The following is a 15741-nucleotide window of genomic DNA, read 5'->3' as shown; positions in this document are numbered from 1 at the left end:
TTAATACTTGACCTGAGAGCTCAGTCAGAAGCAGCAGTGAAGGTCTTTGTGCTTGCAGCACCCACTCAGTGAGTGGGAATGCACCGTCAGGGCCTCTAGGTCAACAACGAACTGCAGAGAAGAGAGGCCTCTGTGCTGCGGAGGTCCTGGACTGCACCACAGGGTTCTCTCCAGGCCCTCTGGGCTGGTTCCTGGTAACCAGTGGTTCTTCCCTCTTGCTGAGCTGGGCTGAGGGTGTGCAAGCTGAAGGCTATGTCTGTAGTCTCAGAGACTATTTTAAATCAAAATGAGGCCTTGAGCTTCATGAGGCTCTGGGCTGTGCTGCCACAGTTTGCTCTGGACTCATGGGGAAAGGGCACCCACAGCAGGCTGATGCTCATGGTTCCAGCTCCCACCTGTCAGGCCTAACGGATGGCTTCTCAGAAGCCCTAACTGTGTTAGGAAACTTAGACACCTTGGTTTTGTAACAGATACCATTTCTTTGCTGGAAACCTATCATTTTGCTTCATTCTACTTTTGGAAGCTGTAGGAGAGAGGAGAAGGCAGGAGTCCCTGATCTGAGGACCTGAAATTAGCCTAGTGCAACTTCCCCCCCCCCCCACTTGGTTCAGTTTTAACCCCCATAGAGGTTTAGGTCTTTTTCTTTCCTTGCTGGATTTAGTCAGTTAACAAATCCTTGCAGTTTTTGTCACCCTTAGATGGTCTCGAGAGCCTTTTACCCCCAACCTTTAAGATTTCCTCAGAGGCCCTTTCAAGATGCATCTTTGGTGTTGGCCTCCCAGCTTTGTGGCCTTTGCCCAGCACTGTCAGCCAGATGAAACCTACATCTGCTGAGCTCGGGTTTAGCAAAAACCAAGTCTTGGGCATTGAATCCCAGAGTTGAAGGAATGCTAGAACTAAGGCATCACATGGTCTCTCCCTTTACAGACTAAGAATTCAAGGTCAGGAGAAGGAGAGTGCTGGATCACAGGTACTTAATAGATGAGAGCTGGGAGTCCTGGCTTCCTCTCAGCACACTGCTAGTAGAGTTGAGGGAGCACAGTCAGTCCCCTGCAAATGCTTAGCCTGTGCCGAAACAGGCCAGTGTGTCCCTTAAGACAAGCTTTGGAAGGCAGCATCCCCCCAGCAGGTTCTGCTTCCTAGGGAGCAGTTGGGAGCCCCTGATCAGAGCATGTGGCCCCAGTCTATGTTTGCACTGAGGGTCAGCCAGTACAATGTGGTGACTGGGGTCAGCCCCCCACTAGGGGGCACTGTTCTGCTCTGGTGCTGAGGTTCTGCACCCTCCCCCTAGCTTTCACTTTGGCTGCCTTGGCCAAAACAGAGTGAAAAGAGTTAGCATTCAGGACCTAGGCAAAGTCTGTGATCTGTTCTAATGGAGGCTCTGAGGGCATAGATAACCCCCAGGCCCATTTCCAGGTGGCTCTGGGTCAGGCTCCCATCTCCCCCAGCTCATCCCTCTCTGGAGATGCATTGGGCTTCCTGTCTTTTCTGAGCTGTGCCTGCTGATACCAACCTTACGGGAACTGGAGTCAGTCCCAGGTCTGGCTTAAAGGTCATGTCTTTCAACATGTGTTGCTGCTTCCCAGTGCCTGGGCCTTTTGGGTTCTGCCAGGCATAACCCCACCATGGATGTGAGGCTGCCTCTCCCTACCCTCCCCCTTCCAGGCACTACACAGTTAGACATAATCTTGTCTCAGTGTCACCGAAAGTGTACCTATCCTATTTTACAAATAGAGAAATGGAGGTTCAGAGAAGTCATAACTTGTCAGAAGTTACAGATGGCAGAGCTGAGAGAGAACTCAAAACGCCCTCCCAACCCCAGCAGCACATCTTCTGACTAGACTGACTCCCCTGAAGTAGGGCCTAGCCCAGCCCAGGGCCAGTACCCAGTAAATGATTGTGCGATGAATGAGTTGGTGAGTTAATTAAGTACACAGTGCCCCCTGGTATCTGCAAGTCTGAGAAAAGACTTAAGCAGGGCACTGTGTTCTGCCCACTGCCTTTGCTGTGAACAGTGACTGTTAGAAGGCAGGCTGGAGAGTCAGTGCCTGCCTTCTGGAAGCATCTCAGATGGGCCTGGGCTTAGGGACCCAAAGCTCCCCTGCAGGGGGCGGGGCCTAATGAGCCTTAGAAACAATGCTGGACACAGCTGTCAGCACAGCTTCAGTGCTGTGATCACTAGTCTTGGTACATGGGGGTTTACTAGGCATCAAAGGGAACTGAACCCTCATTATAAAAGAGCTTCTGTGGGAAAAGGAGCCTCAAGGGAATGCACGTTACTGACATTCCAACTGAACTTACAATAACCTTTGTTTGCTTTACAAACACAGTCCCATGATTCTTAAAAGAACTCTGCAAAGCAAGATTTTCTTGCTATCCCAATACACAGGTAAGAACGCTGAGGTGTGGAGAGGGCAGACCTGTGCTTGGTCAGAGGAGTGCTAGAAACCAGGATCCTGTTGTTCCCCAGACTAAACCACCAACCCAGGGCAAATGGGACCTCTGGGAACTGGGGCTTATCAGAGATGATGAAAGCAAATCCATGGGGTTTAAGTGGCTTCATTTTAAACAAACATTTAACTCCCTGGAAGCCTGAGCTTGCTTTCAACATTGTTTTCAGTAGTGGCTGAAAAATTAATTTCCTTTAAAAAGCCTCTCTCCACTGTTCAGAGCAATGGTGGGTTAACTAGAAAATCACCCAGAGGAAGCCTGCGTATCATAGGCTAATAGTGGGCCCTCCCATTCCACTGAAGCTGGTGGCTTTGCAAGCCTGGCTTTTCCTACAGGGGGATGAAATGGGATTTTATTTCTGGGCTAAGTGCTGGTCCAACCAGGGGCCCAGGGGCAGCAACTGAGGCCTTCAGCAGTCCCTGGAGGGGTTTAGGCAAGGTGAGATGCTGTCTGCCTGCTCACAGACTCTGCCTACAAGTTTCAGCACCTCTGGGCCTTCACCATCATCATCTTGGGGCCCTGGCGCCTGCTGGGGGTAGCCTGAGTGTGGGGATCTCCAGCTCTTGTTTCATCCTCATAATAACCACTGAGGCCTCCTTTATCCCTTTTTTTCTGATCATCTCTTCTGCTCACCTTGTCTCCTCACCTCACTCACTCTGTTCAGCCACAACATACCAGCCATGCTCCTAGTCTGGGGCCTTTGTGCTGGCAGCTATTCCCTCTGTCTGGAATATTTTCCTCCAGATGCTGCACCCCTCCACTTCATTTCTCAGATGCCTCCTTCTCAAGGGGGCTTACATTTGTCAACCTCTTTTAAGTTGCTTTTCCTTTCCTGGCCCTAGTCAGTAGTCCCCAAATATCTTTACCCTGTACTTTCCCCTCTTCCCCAGTACTTATCTTCTTATACACTGGCTTGTACACTGTCTTTTCCCCCACTAGAACATAAGATGCATGAGAACAATGTCTTTTTTTTCCTTGGCTGTTTCCCTAATATCTGGGCAATGAATAAGGAACCCATATGTTTGGTCAGGCCCCTCAAGATAGCTGTTCTCTTGTTCTCTGTAAGTCCCCTACCTGACAGGTACCTGTTTCACCTAAACCCTACACATACAGGACTGATCTTCCTAGATACTTGCCCCAGGCCCCAGCTGATGATTGTTTATATCAAAGGGTCCCTGAGTGGCATGCCCCCCATTGGTTTCCTTGGTAACTAATGAGCCCACCTGACATGAATTGCCCTATAACTGGTCATCTCCCCTCCCCTCTCCCAAGCAAAGACTGCCACAATGTCCTGCCTGCTGCATGCAGTGGGGTGTCTCTCCAGGACCTTGCTTCAGACATGTAAGTTTCCTCCATCCATTAAACCATTGATGTCTCTGTTGCTGACTCTGGGCTCTTTCTCAGAATTAAAGCTGGGCAAGTGCAGGCCTTGTAGGCCTACAGGTGCAGCCCAACAACAGTGAGTAGCCATCAATAGCCCCTTTCACAAAGAAGAAACACCTGGTCTCAGGTGGGTCAAGGGCCTTGATCTCAGCTGGTGGTGGGAGTAGCCAGGGTGAATATCGCCCACCACTTCACCATTCTCCCTGCCTTCCCCTCTTCCCCCAAATTTTCGCGCTGTACCTGGAACCAGGAGGCTGCAGGTGACTGATGACTGAAAGCCTCTACTTTGGTGCCTAAAGGTGGGACAGCAGTGACTAAAGCTATGAAATTGAACTCAAGGCGTGTGCCCAACGTTCAAATCTAGCAGGTAAAAATTTAACTTTGCATTGGCTTTTAATGGTTCCGTTAACCAAAGATTTAACCAGGGCTGCTGCTTTTAAGTCTTTACTTTGGGGTTGTCCAATGATTTTCTTCGTTTTTGATGGATGGGAGAACGGTAGAAAACAAGCATAGCTGCAGTTTATGAAAGAATCACATCAACAAGAATTTTCTAGAATCGCTCAAATGGAGTTGGGGGTGGGCAAGGAGCAAAGGCTCGGCTCTCTCAGGCCCAGGGTTCTACCCCTCCTTCCTCTGGCGCAGCAAGGAGGGGTTGGGGAGAGGGTTGTCCCTCACACACGCCTGGGGAGCTCGGGTTGGCCACACTTCCCCACGGGGGTGATTAAGGACACCCCCGTCCCCTTCCCCTCCCCGCAGCTGCAGCCTCAGCCGCGAAGCATGGGATAGAGCCCAAGTGGAGAACCCGGGTCGCAGGGTAAACAAAAGTGTGCTGGTGTTTAGCGAGAAACAATCGAGCGTTTTCCAAGCATCCGGCCATCAAATCTCGCACTCAGCCAATGTATAAAATCGTAATATGGGGTGGGCGCTTGTATCCGTCTTGGCTGAAGATGTGGCGGCTGTGTAGGAGCTGGCGTTCAACACAAGTGGCTCCTTCGGAGACCTGGGGCCGGTGTCCTGCCCCGCGGCCCGGCGGGCCTAGCGCAAAAGCAACTTGCGAAGGGCGGCGCCGGGCGCGTGCGGGCCGCGCGGGAGCTGGTCCGGGATCATGGCCGCGCTGTGCTCGGCGCGTAGCGTCAGGCGCGGGCACGCGGCGCTCAGCCGCCTCAGGCCGGCCGCGCTCACGTTGCGGCAGAAGTCCACGTGCAGCGTCTGCAGCGCGCGCCCGTGGGCCGCCACGGCCGTCAGCGTGCGGTTGGTGACGCGCGCGCAGTTCTCCAGGTGCAGCGCGCGCAGGCGCGGGCAGCAGCGCAGCAGACGCGCCAGGCAGTCGTCGGTGACGTGGCCGCAGCCAGACAGCGTGACGGATGCCAGGTTGGGGCACCTGCGGAGAGAACGCGGGCCCGGGCCGAGGAGGATGCGGTTAGCCTGCTAGCGTGCGGCCGCCCCCGGTCACGCCCCCTAGCTCCCTGGCTGGTTGGCCCCAGTGCCAACTTTGGGAGACCGCATCTTATAGAGGAGTACCGGGCCTAGCTCTTGTGGCTTAGCTGGTAAAGAATCCGCCTGCAATGCGGGAGATCTGGGTTCGATCCCTGGGTTGGGAAGATGCTCTGGAGAAGCGAAAGACTACCTCCAGTATTCTGGCCTGGAGAATTCCATGGACTATATAGTCCATGGGGTTTCAAAGAGTTGGATCCGGTTGAGCGACCTTTGCTTTCATCGGATCTAGCGAGTTTCCCTTTGGGAAGTTGCCCACGGTGACACAACCGGGATCTGAACTGGGACCCACTTCCCTTGCTCTTCTGCTACTCCACCTCACCATACTTGGCTATGAGTGGGCTTTTATCCCCAGGAGCACAAACCCCCGTCCTGCTGTGGACATAGGCGATGCTGGTTTCTAGGAGGGTGAGGAAAGCGGTGCATGGTGACAGCTCAAGTCTAGCTTCAAGCTGAGGCCCTGGTGATCTTGGCAGGACAGTGCAGAGAGGGTTTCCTGTGAAGTGTCTTAGAGTCAGGCCCATTACAACTCTTGGCCATCGGGGCCCCCTATAAGTATTGGTTCTGAGTTCTAGAGCCCTGGTTTCAGCTCAATTTACTGAGGCAGCTACTGCAACTCCACTGGGATGCCAGCCTGCCAGAAGTCAAGATCCACAGGTAGCTAGACCCAGGCCTGTTGTGGATACAGTCAGGGACACAGGTAGCTTGTCCAGAAAGCATGGGGGTAGGGGGTTGTCTCTGCACCAACCTTACCAGCAACTGCTTGGGAAAAAGATCTTGAGCAAAGTTGGAGGTGGCTTCTCTGTGCCGTGACCTTGATTGTCACTCATTACCTGGTATGTATGTTTGAGGTTGGCTGGGAGAGAATAATGCCCTCCAGTGGGGTTGTCCTGAGGACTAAATGAGATTAGAAGTGTCTGGAGCCTGTGCAAGGCCTTCTGTAGGCGCTTCTAAGCCATGTTTCCTGGGAGCAGGCAGGACCAGACTGCTTCCAGTCAAGAACCTGTCTCACGGGTGCAGGCCTTGGCTTCCTCTTGCCAGAGGAAGCTGGAGCCAGGCCACAGAGGATTTCCCTTTCCCCATCAGCCTCCCTCAATGCCCCTGGGCTGCACCTGACCGAGCCAGCTCAGCTCCCTTTGCTTTAGGAAGGAAATAAGGAACTAAAGTAGACTGGACATGGCCGCAACCACACACCAAGAACACCCCATCTTTCCAAGTTTGCACATCTTCCTTAGTCTTCATATCTGCCTTCCACCCCCAGTCTCTTGAATGAGGAAACTGGCTCAGGGAGCTCAAGTGATTTGCCTGTGTCTTATTTGCTATCTGACTCAGGACAAATACCTGAACCTTGCTGCACCACCTCTTCATCTGTCAAGTGGGAGAGAAACTGTTATCTTCATGGTGGTGGTGAGGAATAGGTAGGCGTTCAAGCCCCAAGGCTGTTAACATGATTCCTTTCTCTTGAGAACCTTTAGAATAATCCGGAGGCAGGAAGAAACCATCAAAAGAAACCATGGACTCCCTACCCAGCCATCCTTAGCTGTCCCCAGGTGATTGCCAGATCTAGGTTTGGTGCACAGGTATCAGTACCTACTATGTAACAGTGCTACTGTGTCATTTGATCCCAAATTATCCTGTGAGATAATGCAGTTTATCCCATTTCACAGGGGAAGAAATGAAGTTGAATTAATTTAAATATTTGGGCTGGGGCGTCACATGGTCAGACAGTCGCAGTACCGGGGGGCTCAGCCCCAAGCCCTTTGCTTTTGTACAACGCTCATGACCCGCGCTGTACCCAGACACGTACAGTCCACGCCTTGCTAGTTTGGGGGGTTATACCTGCTTCTCTTACAAGAAGAATGGAAGAAATTTAGGGCAGGCTTTTTGCCCTGCATGTTTCACTTCCCTGTTTGTTGGGTCTTGTTAAACCCATCAAAATGGCATGGTCTCATTAGGGACCAACCCCAAATCCATCTATTTTCTTCTATGGCCTTAAAAAAAAAAAAAAAAGGAGGGGCCACTACACTATTTGCTTCTGTTCTTTGTTAGGCTGCCAGAATACAGCAGCTGTTAAACCTGGGTGGCAACAAGCAGACTGAACCTAGTTTGTTAGTGAACGAGGGGATCATTTCCTCAAAGGCAGGTCAGGACTGGTAAAGGCTCAGGGAGAGCCTGGCTGAGGAAGGCTATTCTTTCGTGGACTGCTCTGGGCAGGAGGCTGTGACACTGAAGGGAGTCTTGCCACTGTGGGGTCGACAGGACAAATATAGGATGTATTTAGGACATACTTATGCCAAAAATTATTCCGTCTATCTGAAGTTCAAATTTATCTGGGCCTCTTGAATCTTTATTTGCTAAAATCAGATAATCCTAGACTGTGGCACAAATCACACAACCTGTCAGACTTTTTGGTTTGCTCATTTGAGAACTTGGGCTAAAGCACTCTTCCCTTCAGTTTACTGATCCTCGCAGTAACTTCAGGTACTGTGAAGATGAGTAAGTTTCTCATAAGGAAACCATTGTCTGCACCCCTGCTGGAGCCTGGATTGGTTCATCTAACCCAGAGCTGAGCAGCCTAACCCTCCTTCAGCTGCACTTCACAGGTCTTGGGGTATGCTTGCCAGGAGCAGAGTCAAGGGGGTGAGCTGATTGCTGAATCTTGAAACCTTTTCCTGGGGCCTGACACTGAAAATGAAGGCCCAGCTGGACCCACCCAGCCCTTAATGGCTGCCAGGGAGGACAGCTGCCAGGAGCACAGGGAGAGGCTGAAGCCTAGTTCTTCCTCTCTGCTGAAGCAGCTCCAGGACCTGTGAGGCTAAGAGGAGGATTGGCGCCCTTTCCCCCAATAATTCTGTCCATCCTGTGGAGACTGCGCAGTGGGTGGGCCTGGAGGGTCTGCCTTGGGCCTAGGCTGAGGCACCCGGAAGCAGAACCATCTTGGTCTCGTAATTCACTCTTCCCAGACCCCCAGGAGCCTCCCAGAGCTCTGGATGCCAGCGCTGCTCAGGAGGCGGCCTACCTGTCGCACACCTGGAGGAGGAAATCATTGACTAGGCTCTCGTGCCGGCTGCAGATGTTCCTCTGGAGGGCGCTCTTCAGCCAGTCCTCGATGCTGCACACCTGCACGCGGCTGGAGTGCCAGCAGATGGAAAGGCTCCTGAGCGCCGGGCTCAGGAGGAAGTTGTCCTTCTTGAGTTCTGTGAGGGAACGAAAGTGCAGCAGGGGCCAGAGTGCAGGGTCCTCAAACACGTCCTGGAGCTGGGGGCAGGTCCTGGCAAGGTTCTTCCTGCTGTCCTTGTCCAGGAAGGAGAAGAGGTGCAGCAGGCACTCCCGATTGAGCTGGGTGATGTGCATGGTACGCAGTGGCCACACCACTGAGTGTGGCTGGAGCTCAGGGACCTGACCTACCTCCAGCTGCTCCTCCCCAGCTCCGGGCTGGTGGACATATATGGTTGAAGAATGGTGTTTATTTTTGGCCGACAACTGGTGCTGGCGCTCTGAGGAGGAGGGAAGCCCAGACCCAGACATACGTGGGGCAGTCTGTGGCTCGGCTTATGTTCAGAGGAATTGAAAACCCTGGCAGAAAAGTAGTATATTGAAGTTCAATAGCCTCCTTAAAGGGGATTTCTTTCCTTTTAGCTGACAATGGTGTTAGGCAGAGAGCTCTTTTGGCATTTTCATTCGAGGTGTTGGCTGGACCACCTTTGTCCGGGCTTGCAGCCTCTACTCACTGGGAGGGACTCTCATTGTAAATAGTATCTGGCTTTATTTCCTGGGACATCAATATGAGTCTTCGGCTCTACTTTCAATGTGAAGAAGCCTGCTGTCTATAAAGAACTAAAGGTGATGGTTTTATGCTCGGAGGTGTAAGCAGAAGCCATGGTCGATGCCCCTTTTCTGTTATTTTGTTCCATAGTGATGGTTTCCAGCCTAGGCTGAACTACCTTCAAATCCTGCTGCTTCCCTCCAAGCAGAGGGATTTCCCAGTTGGCTCTGTTTTTACCCTGAGCTTTTCCATAAAAGATTCGTGTTGAGTAGCTTCTCGCTCTCCAGGGTTCTTCTGTGTGTGTGTGTGTGTCACATTTTAAACTTGTTTACTTGGCTTTACATTTTTCCAGTTACGTGTCCTGCTGTATCTAAATCTATATTTCCCCAAGTGCCAGGATGGATGAAGTAACTCTTAATACAAAACTGCTTAAAGCAATTATAAGTTGAAGTATTTTACTCTTGCCCTGTAAGCCAGCCACACATCCTCCTTGTGAATGTGTGTAGTTTAGTTCCCGGCAGTTAAGCTGCTAGGTAAGTTGCCTGGAGGTTTTATTCATGAGTTCTCCCTTCCTAACACAAAACTGAGATTTCTTAATCTCTGGATCCATTTTCTAGTACCGCTTGCTCCCAGTCCTTCACCAGACCCTACTATTTCCCCTCCTGTGAACTCCTATGTCTTGCTTGGTTTGGGGGCTGCAGTAGTGAGATGAGAACCATTTTTCCTCTGCTAGAGGAGGCCACCTCAGTGGTTACTGTTGGTTCCTTTCTCACATAATTAGAATTGGAAGGAATGGGAATACTGTTTCCCCTTGTGCAGATGAAGCACACGTGCCAGGACCCTCTTCCGGAACTGAGGCTTGGTCAGACCTGGTGCAGCTTTGCCTGTAAAAGCAGAATGCAGCCTAGGGGTGAATGTAGCCATTGTGGCGCACTCCCTTGCTTTGAGGAGCCAGTCTCAGTGGTCCCCTGTGCCCAGGTTACCCCACCACTGCCAAGGTCAAGTGGAAAGCATGACTTTTCTTAAAAACAACATACATCAAGAAAACAGCCAAAAGCAAGATGTATTTCTCAAGGAAAGGGTTCCTAGGAACTGCTCATACTTCACACTAATCATTTTAATTGTTCAAATGACAGCTGACAGCCAGAGTCCCTCTTTGGGCTCTAGTTAAACTTATATAAAAGGTACTGCTGCACCACAGGTGTGTTTACTGGAAAGCCTTTAGGATTTCCCTCCTGAATCCTTTCCAAACCAGTACTTTTTAGAGGGCTGATCCCTGGAAGTAGTTGGTTCTTTTACCTTCTTAAAGGCAGAGTAGTGTAAGCATGCCAGCCACACTTGTGTCTCCCAAGCTGCACTTCAACAGCTCTGCTTGAGCAGCAAATATGGGCAGAGCCGGACCACATCACTGCTCCTCACGTGGGGTGGTAGGAGGCACCACAGAATATAGGGTGGGTCCACAGGCATGCCTGCCTACAGGGAGGGCTGTGGCTCACAGCCGGGTGTTCTGGCAGCTGTTCCTCCAAGCCCCTCCCTTTCCGCCCCGTGGAGCTCGGCTCCTCCACAGCCTCTGACCAGCATGGCTGCCAAAAGGAAACGTGCAATTTGGGAACTGGAGGCAAAACCATTTGGGCTGCAGGCGTCTGTCTTCAGTTTTAGAAGACTGATAGAAACAGGCAAATGAGTACCAGAAAAACGATGGGTGTGGACACAGGGTGGCTCTTACAGGAGCTTACTGTAAAGCAGGCATTTAGTCTTTAACAGTGGCACTTGTTTCCCTGTTTGATCCTTCGCTCAGAGCCCCAAACCTGGTTCCTCAAAGTAGTCTGGCTCTGACGGAGGCAAGCGGACCTCATTCTTATAAGATCAGTGTCACAAGGAAGAACAGGACGAAGTCACGCAGTGCGGGTGAGCTCCCTTGGGACCTGCCTGTGGCACTGGATGACCTGCTGCCACCAACCCTGCCTCTCCAGGTCATCCTGTCTGGGCCCAAGTGTACCAGCAGCCCCAGGTGATGAGGGGTTCGTAAAAACCTGCTACCTGTTGACTCATTCCAAAGGCCCGTAGCTTGAGCAAGTACATCATCACTTAGCTCCACTGAAAGAGGTTCAGAAATAATAGTCAAAAGGGAAGAGACCAGATCTTTAATGATACTTTCCATAAAACAGTTCAGGTTGGTGAAGCAGAAAAGGGCTATGATTACAACTTAAGTCAGTCACTTGCACAAGTAATCCTCTCAGCATCATACAAATTAGGTTTCAGTGGAAATGATTACCTCTCACACAACCAACACTCACAGAGGGAAGTCTGAAGTCCATCGCAGTCAGACCTGAGGGGGAAGGTCCTCACCCAGCGAGGTGATGCACAGACCTTGGACTACAGCATGATGCCACCCACTCCCACTCCTTCCTGCGCTGTGGGCACCCTCCTGCAGCCACACTCTGGTCCCCCTTATCTGTTCCTGGCTGCAGAAACAGACTTTGCTCAGGAGCTTCTCCAGGGCCCACGTGAAGAGGCCACTTCAGCTATAAAGGGAACGTGAGAGTTTAGGGGATGGTAGAGGTGGAAGTGGGATAAGTGTACTTAGACATATGTACACACACTAAACCAATGGAGAGGTTTGGCTTGAAGAAATAAATATGTCCCCAACCCTAGAAACCAAGCTGCTGAGCAGGTTCCACAGGTGAGATACACATTTAACACTTAACCAGGGCCCATACACTTTACTGGTTTAATTCTATTACATTTGTCATCACTAGACACTGAGTAGAATCCAGTGGATAAGCAAAGGTTTTCTCCACCATGGAGAGAGATTTGTGTTGCCACAAACTGTTTCTGTCACCCACCTGTGTGGGAGGACTTCTGAGGAAGTTTTGTTCCGAGGAGCCCTGTGACTTGGCGCGAGGGCCTGCCTCAGCACTGCTCTCTGAGTGGGAAGCCACACACGTGCTAGAGGCAACACGGCACCAGGGAACAGCCCTGAAGAGCACGAAGGTCAGCTTTCAAAATAGGCGTGATAAGGCTGCACAGTTAAATTTTCAAAACAGAAATAGGCACATTTACATCACTGGTGTTCAAGTGCACAGTTCACATGGATCCAGTCGCTTTTCCAAAGAACCTTCATGGTATCCTTCAGGCATGTCTGCTTTAATCAAATGAAGAGATAGAAACACTGCAAAATTCAATAGAGGAAGTGTGTTCATCTCTTAAGCCAACATGTTGCCTGTGTAAGCACCACTTTCCCCAACAAAGTAGTCTAGTCTGTTGTAAGTTCCATTTGGTAGAGGCCATTTTCCTCCGTGAACACTGCCGGAGGCTTTCTTGTTGGAATTGTAACTGCTGCCCACGCAGAGACTAGTGATCTAAGTGCAAATGTTACAAGTTACCGCTGTGTATCTTCTAAGCAAGAGAGACTGGATTCATAGGAGTGAGGTCAGAGGAGATGCACATTTCTAGTTCAATGTCATGTGATGTTAATGTACTGATACAGTAGATCAAGTTATGTGAAATTGTCATTTTTGTAGTTCAAAAAGTTGTGGCTCGACATATGTAATTTACCATTGTAAACTGTTTTAAATACATGTTTTCCTCTTAATTTTATCTTCTGGGCTCTCTAAGTTGTAAGATCTCTACATGATGGAAAAACTTTTTTCTCTGGAGTGAAACTGTAGACCAGCACCATCTGAGAGCTCTGCCCACAGGTGGAACTGTCCAGCCCTAGGTGGGCCTGTGCCGAGTGGCTGCTGAGAACTTGAACCATGACCAGTGTGAAGAACTGAGTTTTCAATATATTTTTAATTAAAATCAACACTTAACTGTACGTGGCCAGTGACCACTGTATTGGACAGTAGACGTTCAGACATAATTTGCTCCTAGTTATTTTAAACGGTTTAGCAGGTGTGTTCTGCTCTGAGAAAATGTGGGATTTTTCCAGCTAATATTAAAGTGGGAATGGAGCAGTTCTGCTTCCGCAGCTTCAAATATCCAAGCTAGGGGGAGTGCCATTCAACTTTCTTTTAAATCCATACACTTAAAACCTGGACCATTTTTTTTTAACAGAAAAAAATATGAGAAAGTATGATTGGCTGGCTTAACATAAACTAACTACATTCTGCCCCCCGTAACAACTTGTAGAGAACTGGGACAAGAGGAAAATACCGACTGGAACAAGGAGCGAATGTGACAATGTGCTGGTCCTATCGCACAGGCCCAGCTGGAGCCCCCTCCTCCTCTCACTGATTTGCACACTGTGCACCAGCACCCCAAGATCAGCAGGCTGACTCAGACACTTGAGGAAAGCACAGGAAGCTTCATTAGATGGGATTCTGGTTCCAGATTTCAATTTGAATTAAAGCTAAGTAGTGCCAGTGCCTACTTTTCTTGAAAACAATTTCAAAAGACTGCTAAGCTAAACAACAAAAACTCTGCTTATTCAAAGTGAAAATATTTTCATTTGCTCTGCTATGAGCATAGGCCAGTGAGAGGTTTAAAGAGTTGTTAAAACTTAAAGACTTTAGTTTCCTCCTGTGGACTCCACAGTGTTACCCGAAGTTTAGGTGATGGTCAGAATCAACTTTGGAAGGTAGCATCTCAACCTCTGGTGGCCAAATAAGAAGTAAGACCAGAGCGGACATGCAGTTAATCCCAGTGCTACAACCAATGGGGGAATTAGGTGCTGACTCAAAAAGGCAAACACGACACTACAGTTTCTTCACACTGGACAAATAACACTTGGATAACATGGAGCTGTGTCACGGAATTTTTGAAACACTTTTAAGTGTATTTGGTCTTATTTGGACTGTACAGTACCCCTATCTCATCTATGAAAGTGCCCCCAAACAAACAAAAAAAGTAATTCTTGAATTTGCAATGTAGGTACAACTAAATCAACTGATTTATTTAGTGTGTGCTGATAAACAGCACCTTTGAGAGATATCAAGAGCAGCAGTCACCTGGTCTATTTAATGATGCCCTTCCTGTTCTCTTTTACAAGCAGAAAGAATGATTACTGAGCAGTCACTGAACTCTTGTGAGCCACAAATTTACGAGCACACATGATAACTTGGTTTAGAGCCAACCTGATCTCCCTTGATCTGTGAGAAGGCAGCAGGTGGTTACACTGCTCTTCACAATCGTGAACATCTCTCGCTTTCAGCATATGAGAGTAACAAAGCATTGATGTAAATGTGCCTCAAAGTGAGAACTGAACATTAATATAAAAAAGTCAAATAGAACTAAGTTCTTGAAACTACATATAAAAACTGAATTATTACAACTAAAGCAGCAAATCAAAATATCTGCTGAGGTTTTCTGGTAGAACTAAAAAAAAAAAAAAATTAGTTGGTGCCCATGTTCAATAAGTCACTACCATTGACAAAATAAAACTAAACCCAAAACAGGAGACTGAAAAGTGCATAATGAAATTAAATCTTAGATCAAGTATTTATGGAAAATTGGAAATGTCTGTCCGGTATAGTTGACAAATAATGATTCGGAGGAGGTATTAAAGTTTGTCCGATCCAGCTTTGGCCTGGCGTTCCACATAAAAAAGGATGTAGGCCTTGGCCTTCAGCACGGTGTCTTCATCGGTCAGTGTTACAGTACTGTCATTGAAATGGAACCAGCGACCTTCGTGAGTTGCGTATGCTGTGTAATGTCCAGAACCGACCCTGTAAAGAAAGGTCAAATGATCAAAGAAAAAGACTACAGAAGTCATGCAAGAATCTGTGCAACCATATAAAATATTAGAAGGACAATAAATTTTAATAAGTATGGAATAAATTCTAGAGATATGTAGTTTAAGACAGTTGATTAAGCTCACGTGTTTATCTTCTTGAAACTCATCGAAATGACAAGGAATATAGTGACACTGGAAAACAGGCAAGAGTGCCATGGACTGACCAGAAGCTGAAGATTTTCTGGAACACACAAAGCTGTGTTTACACGGCACTGGATTAACAGAGAAACTAAGCATCAAAGGAGCCTAACAAGCAGAGGTCAAGGCCTATGGAAACATGGAAAACTTAGGACCAGATTTCCCATCAGTCTTAGAAGAAACCTGAGCACAGGACAGAAATCTGCCTCCAGGACTTTCTCTCCTACTTTGACCATCAAAGGCTTTTCTTTCTCAGCATGACCCACCCACTCACACATGGAGCCCCAGAGTCAGTCCTCCTGGGTAGGAGGAAGCCTGTAGACAGAACAAAGACCGTCACAAACTGCTAGAAAAACCCTTACAACATTTCATGAGCTGAAGACACCAGACTAAGAGTATCCCTGTCAACTACCAAACAAATACATCTCAAGTAATTTCTTTAGTCCAAAGAAAAAACAAGCAAATGAGAATCAGACGTGTAATGGACTTATCATTTGTAACTATGAATGGTGAAGTCAATAGAGCAATGTCAAAAAGTTCAGAGTGAAGAGGATTTTCAACATGGATAGTGGCTTGCCAAGTCTGAAGGTAAAACTAACATCCTCAAGCAGACCAGAAAAAGGAAAGAAAATACCCTAATACAGGCTTTTAAGGGAAAAAAGTAATCAAGAATGTTATATAACAAAATAAGAAATGTACCTTTAAAGTAGAGAACATGAAGTTTCTTCTAAATAATACCTGTTTCCCTCCATTTAAGTATCAATTGGCCAAG

The 15741-nt window shown here is 48.7% G+C and overlaps 2 protein-coding genes across 7 annotated transcripts in view; both read right to left on the bottom strand.

The window, feature by feature from the left end:
* Positions 1-4336: 4336 nt before the first annotated feature.
* On the bottom strand, positions 4337-9091 carry FBXL22 (F-box and leucine rich repeat protein 22). The gene is made up of 2 exons (XM_005894525.2): positions 8348-9091; positions 4337-5215 (listed from the first exon to the last, which is right to left on the bottom strand). The coding sequence occupies exons 1-2, from the start codon at positions 8854-8856 to the stop codon at positions 4870-4872; spliced, it is 855 nt and encodes a 284-aa protein (XP_005894587.2). The 5' UTR covers positions 8857-9091; the 3' UTR covers positions 4337-4869.
* Positions 9092-11209: 2118 nt separating this feature from the next.
* Positions 11210-15741, bottom strand: part of USP3 (ubiquitin specific peptidase 3) — a 103128-nt gene continuing 98596 nt past the window's right edge. For all 6 annotated transcript variants that reach the window (XM_070378052.1, XM_070378054.1, XM_070378051.1 and 3 more), the window contains one exon: positions 11210-14763. In XM_070378052.1, coding sequence (XP_070234153.1) covers positions 14598-14763 — 166 coding nt within the window. In that variant the 3' untranslated portion in view covers positions 11210-14597. The remainder of the gene's footprint in view (positions 14764-15741) is intronic.

Source organism: Bos mutus, chromosome 10 (assembly GCF_027580195.1).
Source record: "Bos mutus isolate GX-2022 chromosome 10, NWIPB_WYAK_1.1, whole genome shotgun sequence".
NCBI classification, from domain to species: Eukaryota; Metazoa; Chordata; class Mammalia; order Artiodactyla; family Bovidae; genus Bos; species Bos mutus.
The sequence above is the reverse complement of the archived record's forward strand: the minus strand, read 5'-3'. Positions and strand labels throughout refer to the sequence as shown.

Excerpts from the sequence above, each read along its gene's own strand:
- FBXL22 (XM_005894525.2), bottom strand. The coding sequence starts at position 8,856 with ATGTCTGGGTCTGGGCTTCCCTCCTCCTCAGAGCGCCAGCACCAGTTG. Across the intron at positions 5,216-8,347 it reads CTCCTCCAGGTGTGCGACAG|GTGCCCCAACCTGGCATCCG; the intron begins GTAGGCCGCCTC and ends TTCTCTCCGCAG.